The sequence below is a fragment of the Macaca thibetana genome, chromosome 12, assembly GCF_024542745.1.
Source record: "Macaca thibetana thibetana isolate TM-01 chromosome 12, ASM2454274v1, whole genome shotgun sequence".
Lineage (NCBI taxonomy): Eukaryota > Metazoa > Chordata > Mammalia > Primates > Cercopithecidae > Macaca > Macaca thibetana.
The window spans coordinates 42,552,979-42,570,106 of record NC_065589.1 but is presented as its reverse complement, the minus strand read 5'-3'; the positions used below and the strand labels follow the sequence as shown (position 1 = coordinate 42,570,106).

The 17,128-nt window shown below is 40.2% G+C and overlaps 1 protein-coding gene across 15 annotated transcripts in view; it reads left to right on the top strand.

Moving 5' to 3' along the window:
• The window catches only part of SPATS2L (spermatogenesis associated serine rich 2 like), a 1,108,221-nt gene that overhangs the window by 995,425 nt on the left and 95,668 nt on the right, over positions 1 to 17,128 (top strand). For 3 of the 15 annotated variants that reach the window (XM_050750702.1, XM_050750703.1, XM_050750701.1), the window contains exon 3: positions 4,876 to 5,020. The exons of 11 other annotated variants lie outside the window; for them this stretch is intronic. In XM_050750702.1, the coding sequence (XP_050606659.1) occupies positions 4,926 to 5,020 (95 nt within the window). In that variant the 5' untranslated portion in view covers positions 4,876 to 4,925. Of the gene's footprint in view, positions 1 to 4,875; positions 5,021 to 8,957; positions 11,136 to 17,128 lie in introns of those variants that run through there. One more of the 15 variants, XM_050750713.1, reaches the window with a different exon arrangement.

Below are 17,128 nucleotides of genomic sequence, written 5' to 3'. Positions count from 1 at the left end.
TCAGTCTTCAAAGTCTGTACATTGGACTCTGTCTGTGAACTCAGAGATGGTCAGACTCTACTATGATATACTCAGGCTAACAAAGTGTTAATATGGATAATGGATTAGCCAGAAACATTATGGCCTTATTCTTAGGGTATTTCTTTTTTTCTAAGGATCATGTTCTTCCTTTTTCTTTCTTCTTCACTGTGCCCCATTCACCTAGCTACTTCAGGGCCCAGCTTAAACCTGACATCCACCTGGAAGCTTTCCTTGACCCTCCTAATTTTTGTTGTTTGCCCTCATACCACCCCCAACTCAAAGTGGTCTAATAGAACTTTGTGCTTCCCCTAGAATAACTTGTATTGTATTGTTTTCTGTTCACTTGTCTGGTAACCCTCACTAAAATCAAAGTTCCTTGAGGCCAGGGATTGTACTTCATGTACTGTTCTTCTAACTGGGACTCAGCACAAGCCTATATACATAGGAGATGCTCAATAAAATTTTCTTAAAAAGAATGGAAGACCTGTGTTTTAAGTCCTGGCCCTGCTACTTTCTAGTAGTGTGACTTTCATCAAGTTCCTTCTGTCCATACAGCCTCAGTTTCCTTATTTATAAAAAGGGAAATTTTGTTGAGATGCTAGGGAGTTCTTTTCAAACATGAACATACTGGGATTCTAATGCAACTCATTAGCTGTCCCAGAACCATAAATCAACAATCATATCTTGCAAAGTGCAAGTTAGGAGGATTGCCTGGACTTCTTGAACATGGATTAATTATTTCACCCTATCCACTTACATACATTAACAGTAAACACATTCATACCTATTTTGTGCTGATATTTCTATCCTTGATCCCAAGGGCTTACTTATCATAGAATATCCTCTTCATTTAGACTGATTGGCACACTCAAAAGGAGGCTTTTGAGCCTGAAAAAAATAAATTCTGCTTATGTCTGCTTTCTTATTCTTATATCCGTTTATTTTTTTACCTAGAGAGAGTTAATGAAATCTTCTGTTATACTAAGTAAGAATTTCAAGTGAATATAATTAAATAAACTAGTATGTAAAAACAGCAGTATCAAATAAGAAAAAAGTGTGCAAATATTGATGATTATTGATGGACTTGAGTTGGTAATCGGTATAATACCATGACTGTGTGAAATATTTGATGTGAAAATAAAAGGAAAATGCAAACTAACGTGCCAGCAGTAAAAATGTGCAGTATTAATTGTAAATAATCGCAGTAGCTCACATGTGATGTCTGCTCAGCTAACTCCTAAGTAATGGAGGAATCCATGTCACACTGCAAGATTGTATTGGAGGCTTACAGATTATAAGATGTTGTTTTCTGCATTCCTAAAGCTTATTACCATAGAAATCAAAATCTCACCATGTCTCAGGTACTTCTTGCTAGTAAATTAAACACATTTAAATGTTTTATTAATATATAGTATGTAATAAACCAAAGCAGTAATTTACTAAGACTTTCTATAGGTGCAATTAATTTTTCCAAAATTTGCTTAACATTTGCTGGTGACTGTCACTAATTGAAGACTCAAAAACAGACTAAACGCTTTTCAGAAATTACTTCTTAACCTTACTGCAAAGTCTTAATGTTATTGAAAAGATATACCTGAGGATAAAACATCAGTATTCTAAGTAAACTAACTACAGATAAATTTTAGTCTGTATTTCATTAAACATTTTCTTGCCCTATACAGAATTTCTTTTATCTTTGGGCAAAAACTGTGTTTAGCTTAGCTTATAGGCTAATTAATATTAAGTTGGATTTTTCCCCCAACTCTGTCTTTCTTCATTACTTTCATGCCTTCTTGCTTATTTTGCAATCATGATAATCTCTGACCTGCTTACTCAGCAAAGCCCACTTCCAGGTCAGGGCCATGACCTTGTGGGGACAGAACACAGTCTTTCAGCAACACACCAGGAAAACAGCAAAGACAAATTGATTTGTTGTTTCTGTGCACACAAGTTATTCTGTACTCAAATCATAGTCAATGAAAATGATCTGATGACTCAAAATCTTGATACAGAAGCCCAGATGAAAATCTATACTTTTCAAGAAAATAAGAGTATATCTTTATTTCATATAGAAAATAAATTATGTGGTTTGTTTGAGTGCAGTGTTTGCGTTTGATTATAGATTACTTAAATTACTTTCTAAAAAGTGGATTGAAGAAGTTAGGAAAGGAATGCCCATATTTACATATCCTAGTATTGAAAGTAAATTCCAATTTTTATGCTACATATAGAGTAAATGGATGTGTAAATGAAAGTTCGACTCCTAAAAGTTACTGATCATGTTGATGATCAACTGAATCACATTATAAATTTGGCTATATTCTTTAAAAATGTTATTTATTTTCAGATTCGGATAAATGGTTCCTAATTGGTATGCTAGTGGTAAGAGTTGTAGTTTATAAACAGTGTAGTATTTTGTCTCATGGTTCTGATTTTTAAATTACTATACTTAATTTGGTATTTAAAACAGCATTATAAGAAATTAAGAAAGTTTTCGTTAAGAAAAAGTTGAGAAACCTGGCTTTAACTAATCTGCCCTAAAAAAAAAGTTGATGAATGGCAGGATTTGTAACAGAACAGAAACAGAAGTTGTTTCCGTGGAGCAGGAATCCCGAACTTCTCAGGGAGGCAGAGGTGTGAGAATCCAAAAACCCGAAAGAAGATGCATACTTGGTGAAGTTAAAAGGAAGAAGAAAAAAATGCAGTGTCCAGGACAGTTCCTCACATGTGGTGGACAATACATAGTTCAGTTGACTAAATGAACTTAGACCATTCAGTCATATTTGGCATTGGTATAATTTAGTTCTGCTCTAATGTACAAAAATGACACTGAGGTAATAAGAGCGATGAGAGACTTAAGCTATTTGGGCATCTGCTCGAAGTCTTATTCATGTTTAAATGAAAATGGGGTCTCAGATACTAATTTGCCTCACTGCCATTTTCTCTCTAGGGAAGTAACGGAAATGAAGGGAACTGCTATGTTGGACCTAATTTTAACCAAGAAAAGATTGATTGATAAGATAAAAGTAGAAGGAACCTTTATCAATGTATTCGATAAATACATATTGAGTGTCTGCAGTGGGCCAGCACTTGGAGGATTGTGACCACGAGTTTAAGTTTTTGCGCTAAGGAGCAGATGGTGGATATGGCAGACATGTATTACAGACTTCAGGGGAACTCCCAGATAGTGCAGAGAAGAAGAAGATACGGTTCTATAGCCTAAGACTCTAAAAGAGAAGATAACTGAAGAGATGGGAAGCCCACCTCTACAATCAAATTAGGGCTCTTTCTTGGTACTCCTGAAGCTCCTCAAACAGTACTTGGCACATAGCTGATACCCAGTAAGTTTTACATACGCATATGTAAAATGTGTGTGCATATGTAAAAAATGAAAGAATAAACAATGAAATTGTGATAATATAATCATGATTATGTTTCCAAATTATCAAAGATAATGTACACATTCTGTCTCACACACACACGTACTCCAAGTCTAACAGTCCATAAGTGTTTGAATGATTAGAATTAGAGATTTGATAGTTCTAAAAAAAAAAAAAAAGAGAGAGAGAGAGAGTTATGGCCGAAAGGGCATGTTCAAATTAACTCATGATATAAAAGAACATTTATTTATTCATTTTACTTATTTATATTTTGAGACGGAGTCTCGCACTGTCACCCAGGCTGGAGTGGAGTGGTGTGATCTCAGCTCACTGCAACCTCAGTCTCCTGGATTCAGGCAGTTTTCCTGCCTTAGCCTCCGGGTAGCTGGGATTACAGGTGTGCACCACCATGCCTGACGAATTTTTGTATTTTTAGTAGAGACAGGGTTGAGACTCATTATGATCAGTGTATACCATGATGTGATTGTCAAGAAAATGCAATCTTAAGCTACATTAAAAAAATGAATAAAACCACTGAGTATATATATGTATCACACGGTGGGAAGAATAAAGTTCTCAAGTTCTGACAAGACAAAATGTCTTATCCACAAATTTGTTTAGGAATGTATTATATAAAGTTCTTTCCAACATTGACATCCTTCAATTCAATGAACAATTCTGTACTAGGATAGAGGAAAGCATATGTAAGATGAATCTGGGAGTTTTGGAAGAGTGACCAGATGAAGGAGTGTCTGAAGGCAAAGCTAGCACATTCATGGAAGGCAGTTGATTCCATCTTAGCCAAGGGTTTAGTCACAAGTAGACTTGTACAGGAAAAGCTCTTTTAGGAGGCATGGATCCCCATTGTAGAATATGTTTGAGCAAGGTCTGGAGGGCTATTTAATGAGGATGTTGACTGGGGGATTAACTTATAGCTCAGGTGTATGTATGAAGACTCCAGACTGTGTCAAATGAGGAATAAGTGCACTCTCAAGAATAAAGTTCTCAAGATCTGCCAAGACAAAATGTCTTACCTACAAATTAATTTAGGAATGTATAAATTCCCTTATACGTAGAGTCCCAGGACTCCAGTAGAGTAAACAGTTACTGGATGTTGAGTTCAGTGTTGAAGCTTCACCAGCTTGCAGATTGTGGGTACATTAGGACCAGGAGATGCTTCTCGTGAAAGTTGGGTTGAGTTACAAACCAAACCAAACATGAAAAATCTGTTAGAAGGTATTTGTTTGTGTCGTCCAACAGCTTCTTTAGATTTTGCTTTGAATGGTAAGTCATACCATGTTTTCTAACAAAGCCGTAGATTTGAGGCATTTCTGGCCCTACCTGCAGAAAGAAAGGCTCTTTCCATGACATCTCAGACTCCCAGGCATAAAAACCCAAAGGAAATAATTGACTTCTGAGAGTGTACCTTGTAGGTATCAACTGGACTTGACTTGGCTTCAATTTTTGCTTCAAGCTTTCAGACAACACATAACTAAGACAGAATGAGACCACTCTAGATGCCTCATGGTAAACTCAGGGGAAGAGACTGCAAAAACAACGTTGTTTCTCCCTTTGGAATTCTGGAGTTACAAGGCAGAGGTGCCCCATCTTCCCGAACTGTAAGTGAATTCCCTTTCCATCATTCTCATTCAGTGGCCAGCCAGCTTCTGCTTGAACAGATTCGATGACAGGAGTCTCACTACCTCCCAGGACAGCTTCACCTGCCCTTTAATGACACCAAATGTAACAGGAATAAAGGGAAAGGAACATAAGGAGATAGTAAGTTAAGGAATGGGTGAGAAAGAATGTGGCAGGTGGCCCAGGAAAGGGTACTCCATGGTGATTTGTCCTTAGTGGGAAGTGGGGAGCAAAATTTAAAGCACTGAGGAAATGTTGTTCCTCCCATTGATAATTTTCCTTCCCCCTTTGGCATTTTTGCCAAGCCGGCTTTACGTCTATGATTCTAAGTTTTGTGAGTACTAAGATGTTGCAACTGGAATGAACCCTCTAAATAATTTTTAAGCTACATATTCCTTTTATTTGTATTGAACCAAAACAATGGCACCAGACTAGTGGAATGAGGACCAGCTTGGGAGTTAGTTTGAGAGGTTTCAGTCTTAGCCTTGCTATTGACTAGCCCTGGGACCTGGGCCTTAACATATAAGCCTTAGTTCCCTCATCTCTAAAATGGAGATAATAATACCTACATGCAGGTACGTTGTGAGGCCTCAGTGAAACAGAATCATTCAGTGTGGTGCCTGAAGCGGGTTTTGTTTGGTTTGTTCACTGTTGTATCCCCAGCACCTAGGATGGTACCTGGCTCAGAGCAGGTGCCCACTAAGTGCTAAAATGAACACTGAATGAATGAATGACTGTGGTCAGTAAATGACAGCTATTGCTAAAGGCATGGCAGAGCTGTCAGACCGAAGAAGTCTTTGTAAAGCAAGAGGCTGATTATTCGGAGGCTTGAAGGAGAACGCTTTGTCGTAAGCTAAATTAATTTTTCCCCACTATACAGCATGGCTTTAAGATTCTTCAGAAACTGACTAGGTTGGTCTGATGGTAGTGGGTTATCAGAACTTATTAACATTAGTGTCACTGAAGTTGGCGTTTAATCCCCCTGTGCTAAATTTGACTGCCAGAAAAAAAAAAGAAGAAGAAGAAAACTGACTAATACTGTGACCATTAGAGTCTTTCCTCAGTCCTAACCCTATGTTCTCTATGAGACATCTAGCGTGGTCTCATTCTGTCTAGTCAAGTATCATTCGAAAGCTTGGAACGAAAAATGAAACCAAGACTTAAAGACTGGCTGGTAGCCATTCAGAAATAGATACAAATGTAGATTAAGTTTTGACGACATTTTCCCTTTCTACTACCTCCTCACATTTTTAAGAGAACATTTAGTAAAACAAACAAGAGTGTCTTTTCAGTATCTGGTTATCTCTTTTTCCAGGCTGAGTAGTTTGGTAAGTTATATAATATTTGGTGTTACTCATCTCACAGGATGTAAAATCAGGTAAAAATAAAACCAAATGGAATCTTAAATACAGTTTGAGTTACTTTCCTAGAGGTAAGTATGACTCACCTATATAGTTTTATTTGTTTTGGAGCCCTTTAATATTTGTCAGATTAAGGCATATATTTTTACAAAACTAAAAGTACAGAAAGTCAGCTTGCACCAATTGGAAGTTATTTTAAAAGATCCTGTTTTCAATTCAGCATTTCAAGAATAACAGAGAAAATGCATAAGGTCTAGATTCAGAACCATGTAACCAAAAATGACAGTGGGGTGGGAGGGAGAATTGGGCTGGGATAGGATGAGAAGGAACTTTCCCATTTACTAAAAGAATAATGAAACAAGGATATTACCTCTAGCTGCATTATGAACAGAACAAACGTAAACCACACCACATAGACACCTCCTCCAAATACTGCCTTCTAATGTCATCTCATTGCTTACTGCCTGCTAATCTTATCTCCCTGCAGGAGCCAATCTGAAAATTACACTGCATCATAGTTAACTAAACACATTGCATCTAGCAGAGACAAATCGTGGACTCCCAGTAAATATTTATTAATTGACTTATGTGTGCTAAGCAGGTAGGTTTTCTTTCTGGCTTTACACATTAGTCACTGTTTCTGCAAGCGAAGTTTCACTTTCGCTCTTCCTCATACCTGCAGTGCCATTCCCATCATTGCCAGTATTGCCTCAAAGTAGTGCAAAAGAGCACTCCCTCTCTGAAGCCCTCTTTGATTAAGCTCACCTAAACTAAAGCCATCTCATTCCTCCAGAAGCCACTTTATGTACATGGTTATAATCATTTCAGAATGATTTGTTTACTATTTTGTTAAACATTCTTATTTCTCTTGGTTTTAATACCCCCATGCATGACAATATACACCCCCACCAAGAATGGACATTGAGTCTCAGTTCTCATAGGGATACACGCACACAGACACCCTCTACATGTAGGGTCTGGCCCAGGGGAAGCACACTCAAAGGACATGTTCCACAGTTAGATAATAAAATTGTTAGCATTAGTAAAATAAAACAGACATTCCTAATTATTTGTCTCTACAAATCAGCCAAGAATGGGTATAAATGGAATCAAAGCTGTGAGAGATGTGTCTACTTCACCAAACAGGTGATCAAAACCTAATACATTTACACCTCAAAATTGGTGTTAGGTAGATCGAATAACTACCAAAGTCTTCCAAAGGTAAATAATATGTAGTATTATATTTAGCTGAGAGGACTGTGCATTATTTGAGCCACTGTATTAAAAGTTTTGATTCATTCAATCTTTAGAAAAATGATTTGGAAGAGATTAAACTATGTATTGCTAATGCTTGTACACCATTGGAAGCATCTGGTACTTTCTGAACTTCCCGCAGCATGAGTTGAGCCATAGGGCAGGCCAGAGCTCCGTGCAAAGTGGAGAGGATGAGTATCTGCTCTCCAGCCTTTTATGCTACAAACTAAGTGTGGCCAAGGCGACCATAAGATAGTTTATGAAGGGTCCGTTAAGTGCATGTAGGTGCCAACAGCAATGAAAATCCTATCTATGCTGGAGTTACATGGGTATATAGGAGTGAGGCTAATGGTTAAATGTGTTTAGCATTGGGTGAAAATGAATTTTTTTTTCATACTCCATAGAAAAGGTGAATTTCAGTCTTTCGTTTTTGGACAAAAGTGTCGGCTTTGATGGAGAGGAACTAGAGAGCTATAGTCTAGTGACTTTTTCCTGGGTATAAGCCTCTACATTAAGAAGAAATAAAATCAGTAAAAGATGCTGGGCAAGTTACCAGGTTAAAGGGGATACATGGGGCCCAATAAGGAAGATATAGAGGGTTTGGGTGCTCATGATTAGACCTTGACTCTGATAATGACTAAAAGATACTGCAAGGTTGGAGGTATGCTGGGAGGAAGAGCAGAGTGGATCGGAAGGTGTGTGAAGTGATATGGCTAAAACAATATTGGACAATACTGGTTTTTTTGTTTTTTGAGATAGGGTCTCACTGTGTCACCCAGGCTGGAGTGCCAGTGGCATGATCACAGCTCACTGTAGCCTCGACCTCCTGGGCTCAAGTGATCCTCCCACTTCAGCTTCCCTAGTAGCTGGGACTACAGGCACATGCAACCACGCCTGGCTAATTTTAGTATTTTTAGTAGAGATAGGGTTTCACCACGTTGCCCAGGCTGCTCTCGAACTCCTGAACTCAAGGGATCCACCCACCTCAACCTTCCAAAGTGCTGGGATTACAAGCGTGAGTGACCGTGCCCAGCCTGACAATGCTGGTTTTAAAAGGGTGGCATTTAAAGTGATAACTTAGTATGAGGGGTTAAAAACTGGAGAAAAAATTATTAAAAATTCATTGCAAGCAAGACAAGAAGAATAAAAATGAGAGGACATTTATTCCTTTCTTTCCATGTGTCTTCATTGAACATTTAGCTTGTCAAAGGCATTGTATTTGGAACTTTGGAAGAGAGAAAGGCAAAGTAGAATTTGTCAGAAGCAGTCTTTTTAAAAGGAAGGAATTTTTTTGTAATATATTAAATCTGTTAAAGTCTTGTATACTTGAAGCACTTTAAAAGTATTTATTAATTTCCCATTACAACATCTTTCAGGTGACAAATTTCTATTTTGTATTACAGCTAGAAATTGAAAGTTCACTAAGATAGTAAATATGACCCCCTAGAATCTTGAGCGTATACTAAATGATCAAAATGAGTTTTTATTATCTGTGACTGCATTAGAATAAACTAAAGGGAATTAAAATCATACGAATTCTTTCTTTTATTCATGTTGATACAATTACTTGAAGTCATGTATGGAAAGAGGTTTAGTAATTTTTAGATTGTTCCCTTATTAGCTCCAAGGCTTTATTTGAACTTTGCTCTTTCTATGTTATGACTGTTTATTGTCCTCTGAAGACAAGTACCTTAAGCTGTGAATTTGGTCACGAAAGCACTGAGCACAGCTGATAGCTACAAGGCAGGAAACCGTGACCTGACATGGGTTTCCGATCCACTCTATGGGGAAGTGATATTGTAGTAATGGATTTGCTTCTGCCAGTGCAGCTGTTTTAAAAGCATGGAAAACAAATGACCCTGTGGACACAGACAGAGCCCTGAGAGTTCATATTCCCTTCACAGGGCTGCAGTCAGGCCCCTAGCCTGGGGCTGCCACCCTCTCCTCTCTCGAGTCACCCCACCTCTCCCATCAGGTGACAGTGTGAGTTGGAAAAGGGACGGGTGTAGCCACACCAGGACAATTTGTGGTCAGAAGGTCAGGTTTCAAGGGCCGGCTCCGTTACTGGCTGGATGCGTGTTGGTAACCTCATAATCCTTAGATTCTCACCTGTAAAATGAGGACAGTGGGAAAACCACCACATGAGCTATGAGGGAATCTATTTATATTGTTTTATAGCACTTCTATAGCACTTGCTGTGTGCCAGGCACTGTTGTAATCACTTTACAAACGTGAACTCATTTCATCCTTCTTACCACCCTATGCCGTAGTTACTATTATTATCCCCATTTTACTGATGAGGAAACACGGCCTAGATCAAGGTACTTGCCCAAATCCCAAAACTAGTAAGAGGCTGAGCTGGGATTCAATCTTGGTGAATTGTAATTGCTTGTTTTTGGTCATAAGCACATAAGAAATAATCTGTATTGCAGAAAATAGGCAGTGTTTACTCTTTGAGAATATTTAAGGGCCCAAGATCCTGTGCTTGGTGACAGAGGCACAGGGCTGGTGGTAGCAACTTTCTAGGCCAACTGCCTGCGTGTGGTCAGCTAGATGGGCTCTGATGGTGGGGCCTGATCCAAGAGGGAAGTGAGCCTTTCTAAGAACATGTAGAATGTATGTGTTAGATTTCTAAAACTCAAACAAGTGAACAGGTAACATATATAGGACTAATGTGTGTATAGATGGAGCAGGTCTGACAGGTAAGAAACCCTTCTCCGCTGTGCCAACAAATGTACTCTACCACATGCGTCTCACCCTGGCTTTTTGCTGTTAAACTGAATAAACATCAGGCAAGAACTTCACTTCCTTGTGTGAACACATGCCCCTTAATAAAATGTATACCCCTGGACATGGTTTGTACATTTTCCATTTAATGCAAAATTAGCTAACAGATGTTTTCAATTAGGTGTAGAACCAGGAACTGGTTTCAGGGTGCAGTGCTAGAATGTGTACTAATTGATTGATATGCCTGTCCTGGTGTCTCCCGGAAGATAAGAAGCCCTTAGCAGACAATCATGCCCAGAAACTGACCTTTGGAATGATGACTGCAGTCCTAGCCTAAACCTTCTCAGCCTCAGGGGCAGTCAGTGTAAAGGTTGCAAGTTCAGTCTTAGAGCTATACCTTCCCTAAGATAAGAATGATGAAGAGTTGGCATTCACTAACAGGAGCCTAAAGGCAAAAACACTGGGCAGTTTCACAAAAAGGGAACAAGCAGTCTTTCTGAAGGTGAGTCTTCCTGTTGATCAGGTGGCCAAGGCCACCAGCCCACTGCTGATTACTCAGACACGCCCAAGATCCTGCTACTACCCTGGTTTCTGCCTCCACATTCGTCACTACTGAGATGACTTACTGGTCACGGTAAAAGCAAGTTGATAAAGGTGGCCAGTGGGGGAACAGAGCTTATCTGCCTCCTGAGAAAGCCAGTCGCTGGAAACTGGACTGAGAGCCCTGATTTGGAGCACGAGGAAACCTTAAAAAGTGAGTTGAGGTTACATTTTCTGGGAAGCCGTAAGAAGAGCAGTAATGGGGTGGGAAAGGGGGCTGGCTGCCTGGGGACGCTTTCCAGCTGGAAGTCTAAGCCCTGCCTTCGCTCCCCAGTATTTCTTTCCCACCAAGTGCCAGTGTGTTTAAGGCGGTACATCATATACTGTTTTTGTTCAGCTAGTGCCAGTAACATTTCAAGGAACTAGGAAGAACCTGACTTTCTCTGCCACTTAGAGAAAATTATTAAATGTTTACTAGGAGAGTTCTGACTCAATGAATTAGGATACTGTGAGTTCGTTGGAACAGAGGTTTTTGAAACCAGAATGTGCTGTGAAGAGATGATGGGTTCCTTTTCCGCATTTTTATTCCATGACAACCGAGCCAGCTTCCCAGAGTTAGCTATAAACACAGAGCTTTTGTTTGCCAGGTTTAGTTAGGGGTTCTCTTTGCCGGTCCGGAGTTATATTGCAGAACCATAATCCATGTTTTCTTTGGACATGAATATGCAGTGTTGTCCTTATAAAGATGCCATTAAAAGTTTAAAAAGCATACAGCCCCATCCCCAGTCCCACTAACGGCAAGCGTGCCTTGCATACTTTTGCACCCGACTCTCTGGGATGGGACTTTTGAGCTGGACAGACCACAGCCCCAGTGTTGCTGTGCCCAGAACCTTGAGCCAGCTGAATTCCAACTCTAATTCTTTTAGTTCTCAATGTCATTTCCTTCCCCACTTCCTTGCCTGGCATTCTCCTGTGTTTGTGTGTACATATCTGTCTTCATCATTGATCTGTAAGCTCCTTTGGGGCCAAGAGCTCTGGAGCCAGGAGATGTAAGTTCAAATCTTAGGTCAACCAGGTACTGAATAACTCTGTGACTTAGTGAGTAGCTTACCTACCTCTCTGTGCTCACGTTTATTTTTCTACAAAATGGTAATAACAAAAATAGAAGTATACACTGCTTAGGGCGATTCTGAGTATAAAAGGAGTTAATACATGGAACGTGCTTAGAGCAGTGCTGGGTATACGGTAAGGGTTCAGTAAGTGTAGCTTTAACCACTGCCAGCATTCCCCACAGACCCTGGCGCATTGTCGGTGTTTAATGAATGTTTGTCAAATTACAAGAAAAAACATTGCCCTTTCTGTAGGAATTGCCCATAGCTGAAGAGATGGGGAAAGGAAAGAAAGAAAGGGAACACATGATATTTCTTTTTCAACATTGGGGAGTTTGTGGTAAAGTACTTGGGGCTCTGGAGTATAAAGAACTATGTTTGATCTTTTGTCCAAACCCCTCTGGGATTTGGGATTTGCCAGCGGGCGGTTGCGGGGATGGGGGAGCAAAGCAGTGTGCTCTGCAGAGAGAGAACCAATTACAGTGTGCTTGAAGAGGGTGGCATTTATTCTGCTGAACCTCTTCTCTGCTTCACATAACGTTGGCCACTTCACCTTTCCTGAGACGTCTCTGAGGATGGGCATATTTTAAAGACTTGAGCTTACATCATCGCATCTTAAAAGAACGGAGTATAATTGAGTTGCTGATACAAGTAGGTACTTGCACCAGGTCCGGGTCGCCCACATCTCTATGGAAACACATGTTTGCTTTAAAGCCCAGCAATCAGAAGCAGATCCTTATAGGAGCCAGCGTTGGGTCACTTTTAGAAAAAGCCATTTATTTATATTCTTAAGTCAGCAGAGACCTATGAAATGAAATAATTTCAAATTAAATAGAAAAACCATGCCGTAGGTGAATGCTAATAAAGCCTGCCATGCGTCCTCCTCCCTCTGTGCTTGCACTGCCTTAGATCTGCCGCATTTATTTTAGCTGTCCTTTGCTCTTTTGTGCCCATTTGCATTCTGCTGCTGTGGGGAGGTGGTTTGGCACTTTATGCAAAAATGGTTAATCTTCATTCATAAGCATTTGCCAGTACTGAAATGGAAAATTCAAAGCTGGGACTGCCATAAAGTGCGCTTTGTGTTCCTCTCTGCCGTGTACGTGCAGCATATACAACAGTGTGCGCCACACAGATGACGCTGCCTGCCGTACGAGCACTCAGCACTCGGGGCTGTGGAGTGAAGATGTTCTCCCATGAAGGTCTCAAACTTGCATCAGCACACCTTGCCCTAGATCTGTTCAAGTGATATTCTAAGAGATTGGAAGCTTTTATCTGCCTCTGAAAGCAGGCCTTTTCACATCAGTATTGACTGTTAATGACCTGTTTAAATAAAACATTCAATTTTCTTTCTTCCCCCCACAAAGAACTTAGTAGGCAGTGACATTTCTAAACCAAAGGCTAACCCTGCTTTTCAAAAAAGGCCAAGCCAGAGCTTTTAAATGTGAAATTTTTTCTGACATTTGCCCTTAAAATGTTTTTCAGTGAAGTTGTTCTAACAGTGGGTTGAGTACATTGAAATGTCTTTGAATGAAAATGCAACCTTGAGTTTTTTTCTCCAAATTAAACAAAAAATACCAGTCTAAGTATCTTCATATGAAATTCATATTTCAGTCACCACTGTGTTTCATTTTTTGTGTTTCTCAGTCCTAATAATTAAAGCGACTTTCCTTTGAGGAACAAGAACTTTTATTAAACTATGGAAATTAAACCACAGAAACAAAGAGCAAAAACACTTGAAATATAAGAGACCTCAGTTGTTACCATGCCAGATAAGGAGTAGCAAAGGATGGAGGGAAAAGAAGGAGGGGGCAAAATGGGCGAGAAATTAGGCAATTGAACAGTTAGGCGACAGAAAACATACCTACTACTAAATTTAGACCAAATCTCAGTTTCGTAGAAGGAACAGTTTCCCTCTTTAGCTGGCATGCAAGTGCCCCTGATTGTGCTTAGGGCACTGGATGGTTAGTCTCTTGTTTAAAAGTGACCTGTACAGAGAAATAGCCTACTACTGTACATCATTGGAGACGGTGCCCACGCCTTTGTAAGTGTTTCCATCAACTCCTAGTGCCCGTATAGACCTGTAGTACATGAGAGCCAAAAGAGACCACAACCTGGAGGCCTGAGACCCTCGTGCCACACTGTGGCCCATCAGGAGGAATGGTGCCCTTTATAGACAGATGTGAAGTCCTTCCAGCTCTCCCTATTGAAACTTACCTGTCCTGTTTCCCATCCTCTCAGAGCACTGCTCTCTGCTAAGGGCCAATTGATGGCAGTAGGAGAATGAAATAAATTAATCTGTGATAGTGCACCTTCTTCCAGAGGTAATAACATGCCTTCAACTAAGTAGAAATGCGTATGTCTCTTAAGAAGCTCATACTCAGAGATACTGTTGGATGCTGTTTTGCCTGAGAGACTTTTGCTGCTTCTCAAATCACATGGCATAATTGACTTCCTACACACAAGATCAGTGCTGATTCTTCCCCTCTGAGCAGCCGTGAGAAAATGTCTTAGGATCTACATGATCATAGTGATGCAGGATTTTCAATAGCATTGTCTAGGCTATACCAAAGTCAGGTACACAGACACTTTAATTACTCTAACTTAATAATTTAAGTTAGTAATTCAATTAGTTACACCTTTAGACCCCAGAATGTCACAGAGCCACTGGCAGCATCACAGCTCACAAGAAACAATTTGTTGGCTGAGGGCCCACTAACTGCAACTTCACCTGAGGTAGGAAGCTGCAGGAAAACAGCCTTTTTCTGGTGGGGGTGTTGTGGCGAATGGAGTCTCACTCTGTCACCCAGACTGGAGTGCAGTGACGTGATCTCAGCTCACTGCAACTTCCGCCCCACCTCCCGGGTTCAAGCAATTCTCCTGTCTCAGCCCCTCCCCCCCCACCTTACCCCCCAAGTACCTGGGACTACAAGCACACGCCATCACGCCCAGCTAATTTTTGTATTTTTAGGAGAGACGAGGTTTTGTCATACTGGTCAGGCTGGTCTCGAACTCTTGACCTCAGGTGATCCACCCACCTCAGCCTCCCAAAGTGCTGGGATTACAGGAGTAAGCCATCGCGCCCAGCCAAAAATAGCCATTTCTTTAAAACAAGTTAATTTATGCCCATTCCTGTGTGAGTGGAGTGATTTCGCGCTGCAGTTTGTGCGTCCTGCACATGCACAAGGCATTATCGTGGGCCTGTCTGGCCTGAGAAGGCAGGTCCCGGAGAACAGTTTTATTCCCCTGGCGGAGTTCTTACTGTATTTCATAGACAGTGAGCCTCGTGACTCATTTATGATGGTTTTGAGGTGTGTTAGCCCAATGGCCATGGGCTTGCTGAGTTGGACTGCCTCAGGTTTGAGTCCTGGCCCTGCCACTTACTATGGGACCTTGAGCAGTTACTAGATCTCTTTAAAAGTGCTTCAGTTTCCACGTATGTAAAAATAGGGATAATCTTTTTTTTTTTGAGACGAAGTCTTTCTCGTGTCCCCCAGTCTGGAGTGCAGTGGCGCGATCTTGGCTCACTGCAACCTCCACCTCCTGGGTTCAAGCAATTCTCCTGCCTCGGCCTCCCGAGTAGCTGGGATTACAGGTGTGTACCACCACACACAGCTAATTTTTTGTATTTTAAGTAGAGATGGGGTTTCACCATGTTGGCCAGTCTGGTCTCGAACTCCTGACCTCAGGTGATCCGCCCGCCTCAGCCTCCCAAAGTGCTGGGATTACAGGCATGAGCCACTGCGCCCGGCAAATATGGGGATAATCTTAATTTCTATTTGTAGAGTTGTGATGGTAAAATGAAAAAAAAAAATGTATGTCAAGCACTTAGCAGAGTGTCTGGTACGTTATAAGTTCTCCAGAAGTGTGCTAATTATTATTAATAATGTATTTGTGAAAAGATTATTCCTTAACAACATAATTTGGAGGAAACTCATCTTCTCCTTATCTCTCTAGGCTTCCATGAGAATCTGTTTCTTGTGTGTAATATTTGGGATTAAGGAAGAGGCTCTTTCTTTATGTTCCAGGATGGAGACACTAGTGGTTCTCACGGTTTTGCTAGTGCATGGCTTGTTAAGCACTGATTGCTGTGCTGCCCCTGCCCTCCAGAGCTTCTCTTTCTGTCTGGTGAGGAGCAGAGTATTTGCATTTTTAACAAGTTCCCAGGTGATGCTGATGCTACTCATCTGGGAACCACACTTTAAGAACCTCTGCTCTGGGACAGTACTTTCCAATAGAAATATAACATAAGCCACACATGCAATCGTACATTTTCTAGCAGTCACATTGAAAAAGTGAAAAGAAGTGGACGAAATTAATTTTAATATTGTATTTTGTTTAATCCAATCTATCAAATACTACCATTTCAACATATAATCAATATAAAAAGTATTAATGAGACAGCTTATATTCCTTTTTTAGTACTCAGTCTTTGAAATTCGGCCTCTATTAAACCCTTCCAGCACATTTCACTTTAGACTAGCCACATTCAAATCTGGCTTTGCATGAAAATGACCTGGGAGTAGCTGTTTTTCATCACAACTTCCCTACACCAACTGACCTTGGGGCCCAGAAATCTCACTTTTTCAGAGCTCCCTGGTTAAATCTTTTGATCAGCTGGAAACTCAACTTGCTCCAATCTCTACCAACTTGGTCATTTTCCCTCTCTAAGCGATATGTCATGACATTTGGCATTTACCCACTCCAGCTTACATTATGATAATTTATGAAATACCCTATTAACGGCCCCAAATATGCAGTATGATTATTATGTTTTTATAACTCATGGGAAATTTTGCGTTAATAACCTTGAAAATTTTGTTAAAATCATTACTTAAAATGTTTTCTTATGTATTTCCTGTGGTTTCTTAAATCCAGTTCAAGGAAAGTGATGTAATACCCGAGAACAGGAAAGTAAACCTAAGAGCATTAATGGGTTTCAGAGAAACAAAAGTGAAACTTTATTACTGCCTATACAATCAAACAGGAGGGAGAAAGGAGACGAGCAAGTCAGAAAGCGATTTGATAGCTCAGTACGTTGATAGAACTTTCCATGTTTTATGTGATTGCATTAGAAACATAAATATGTATTTTTAAAACT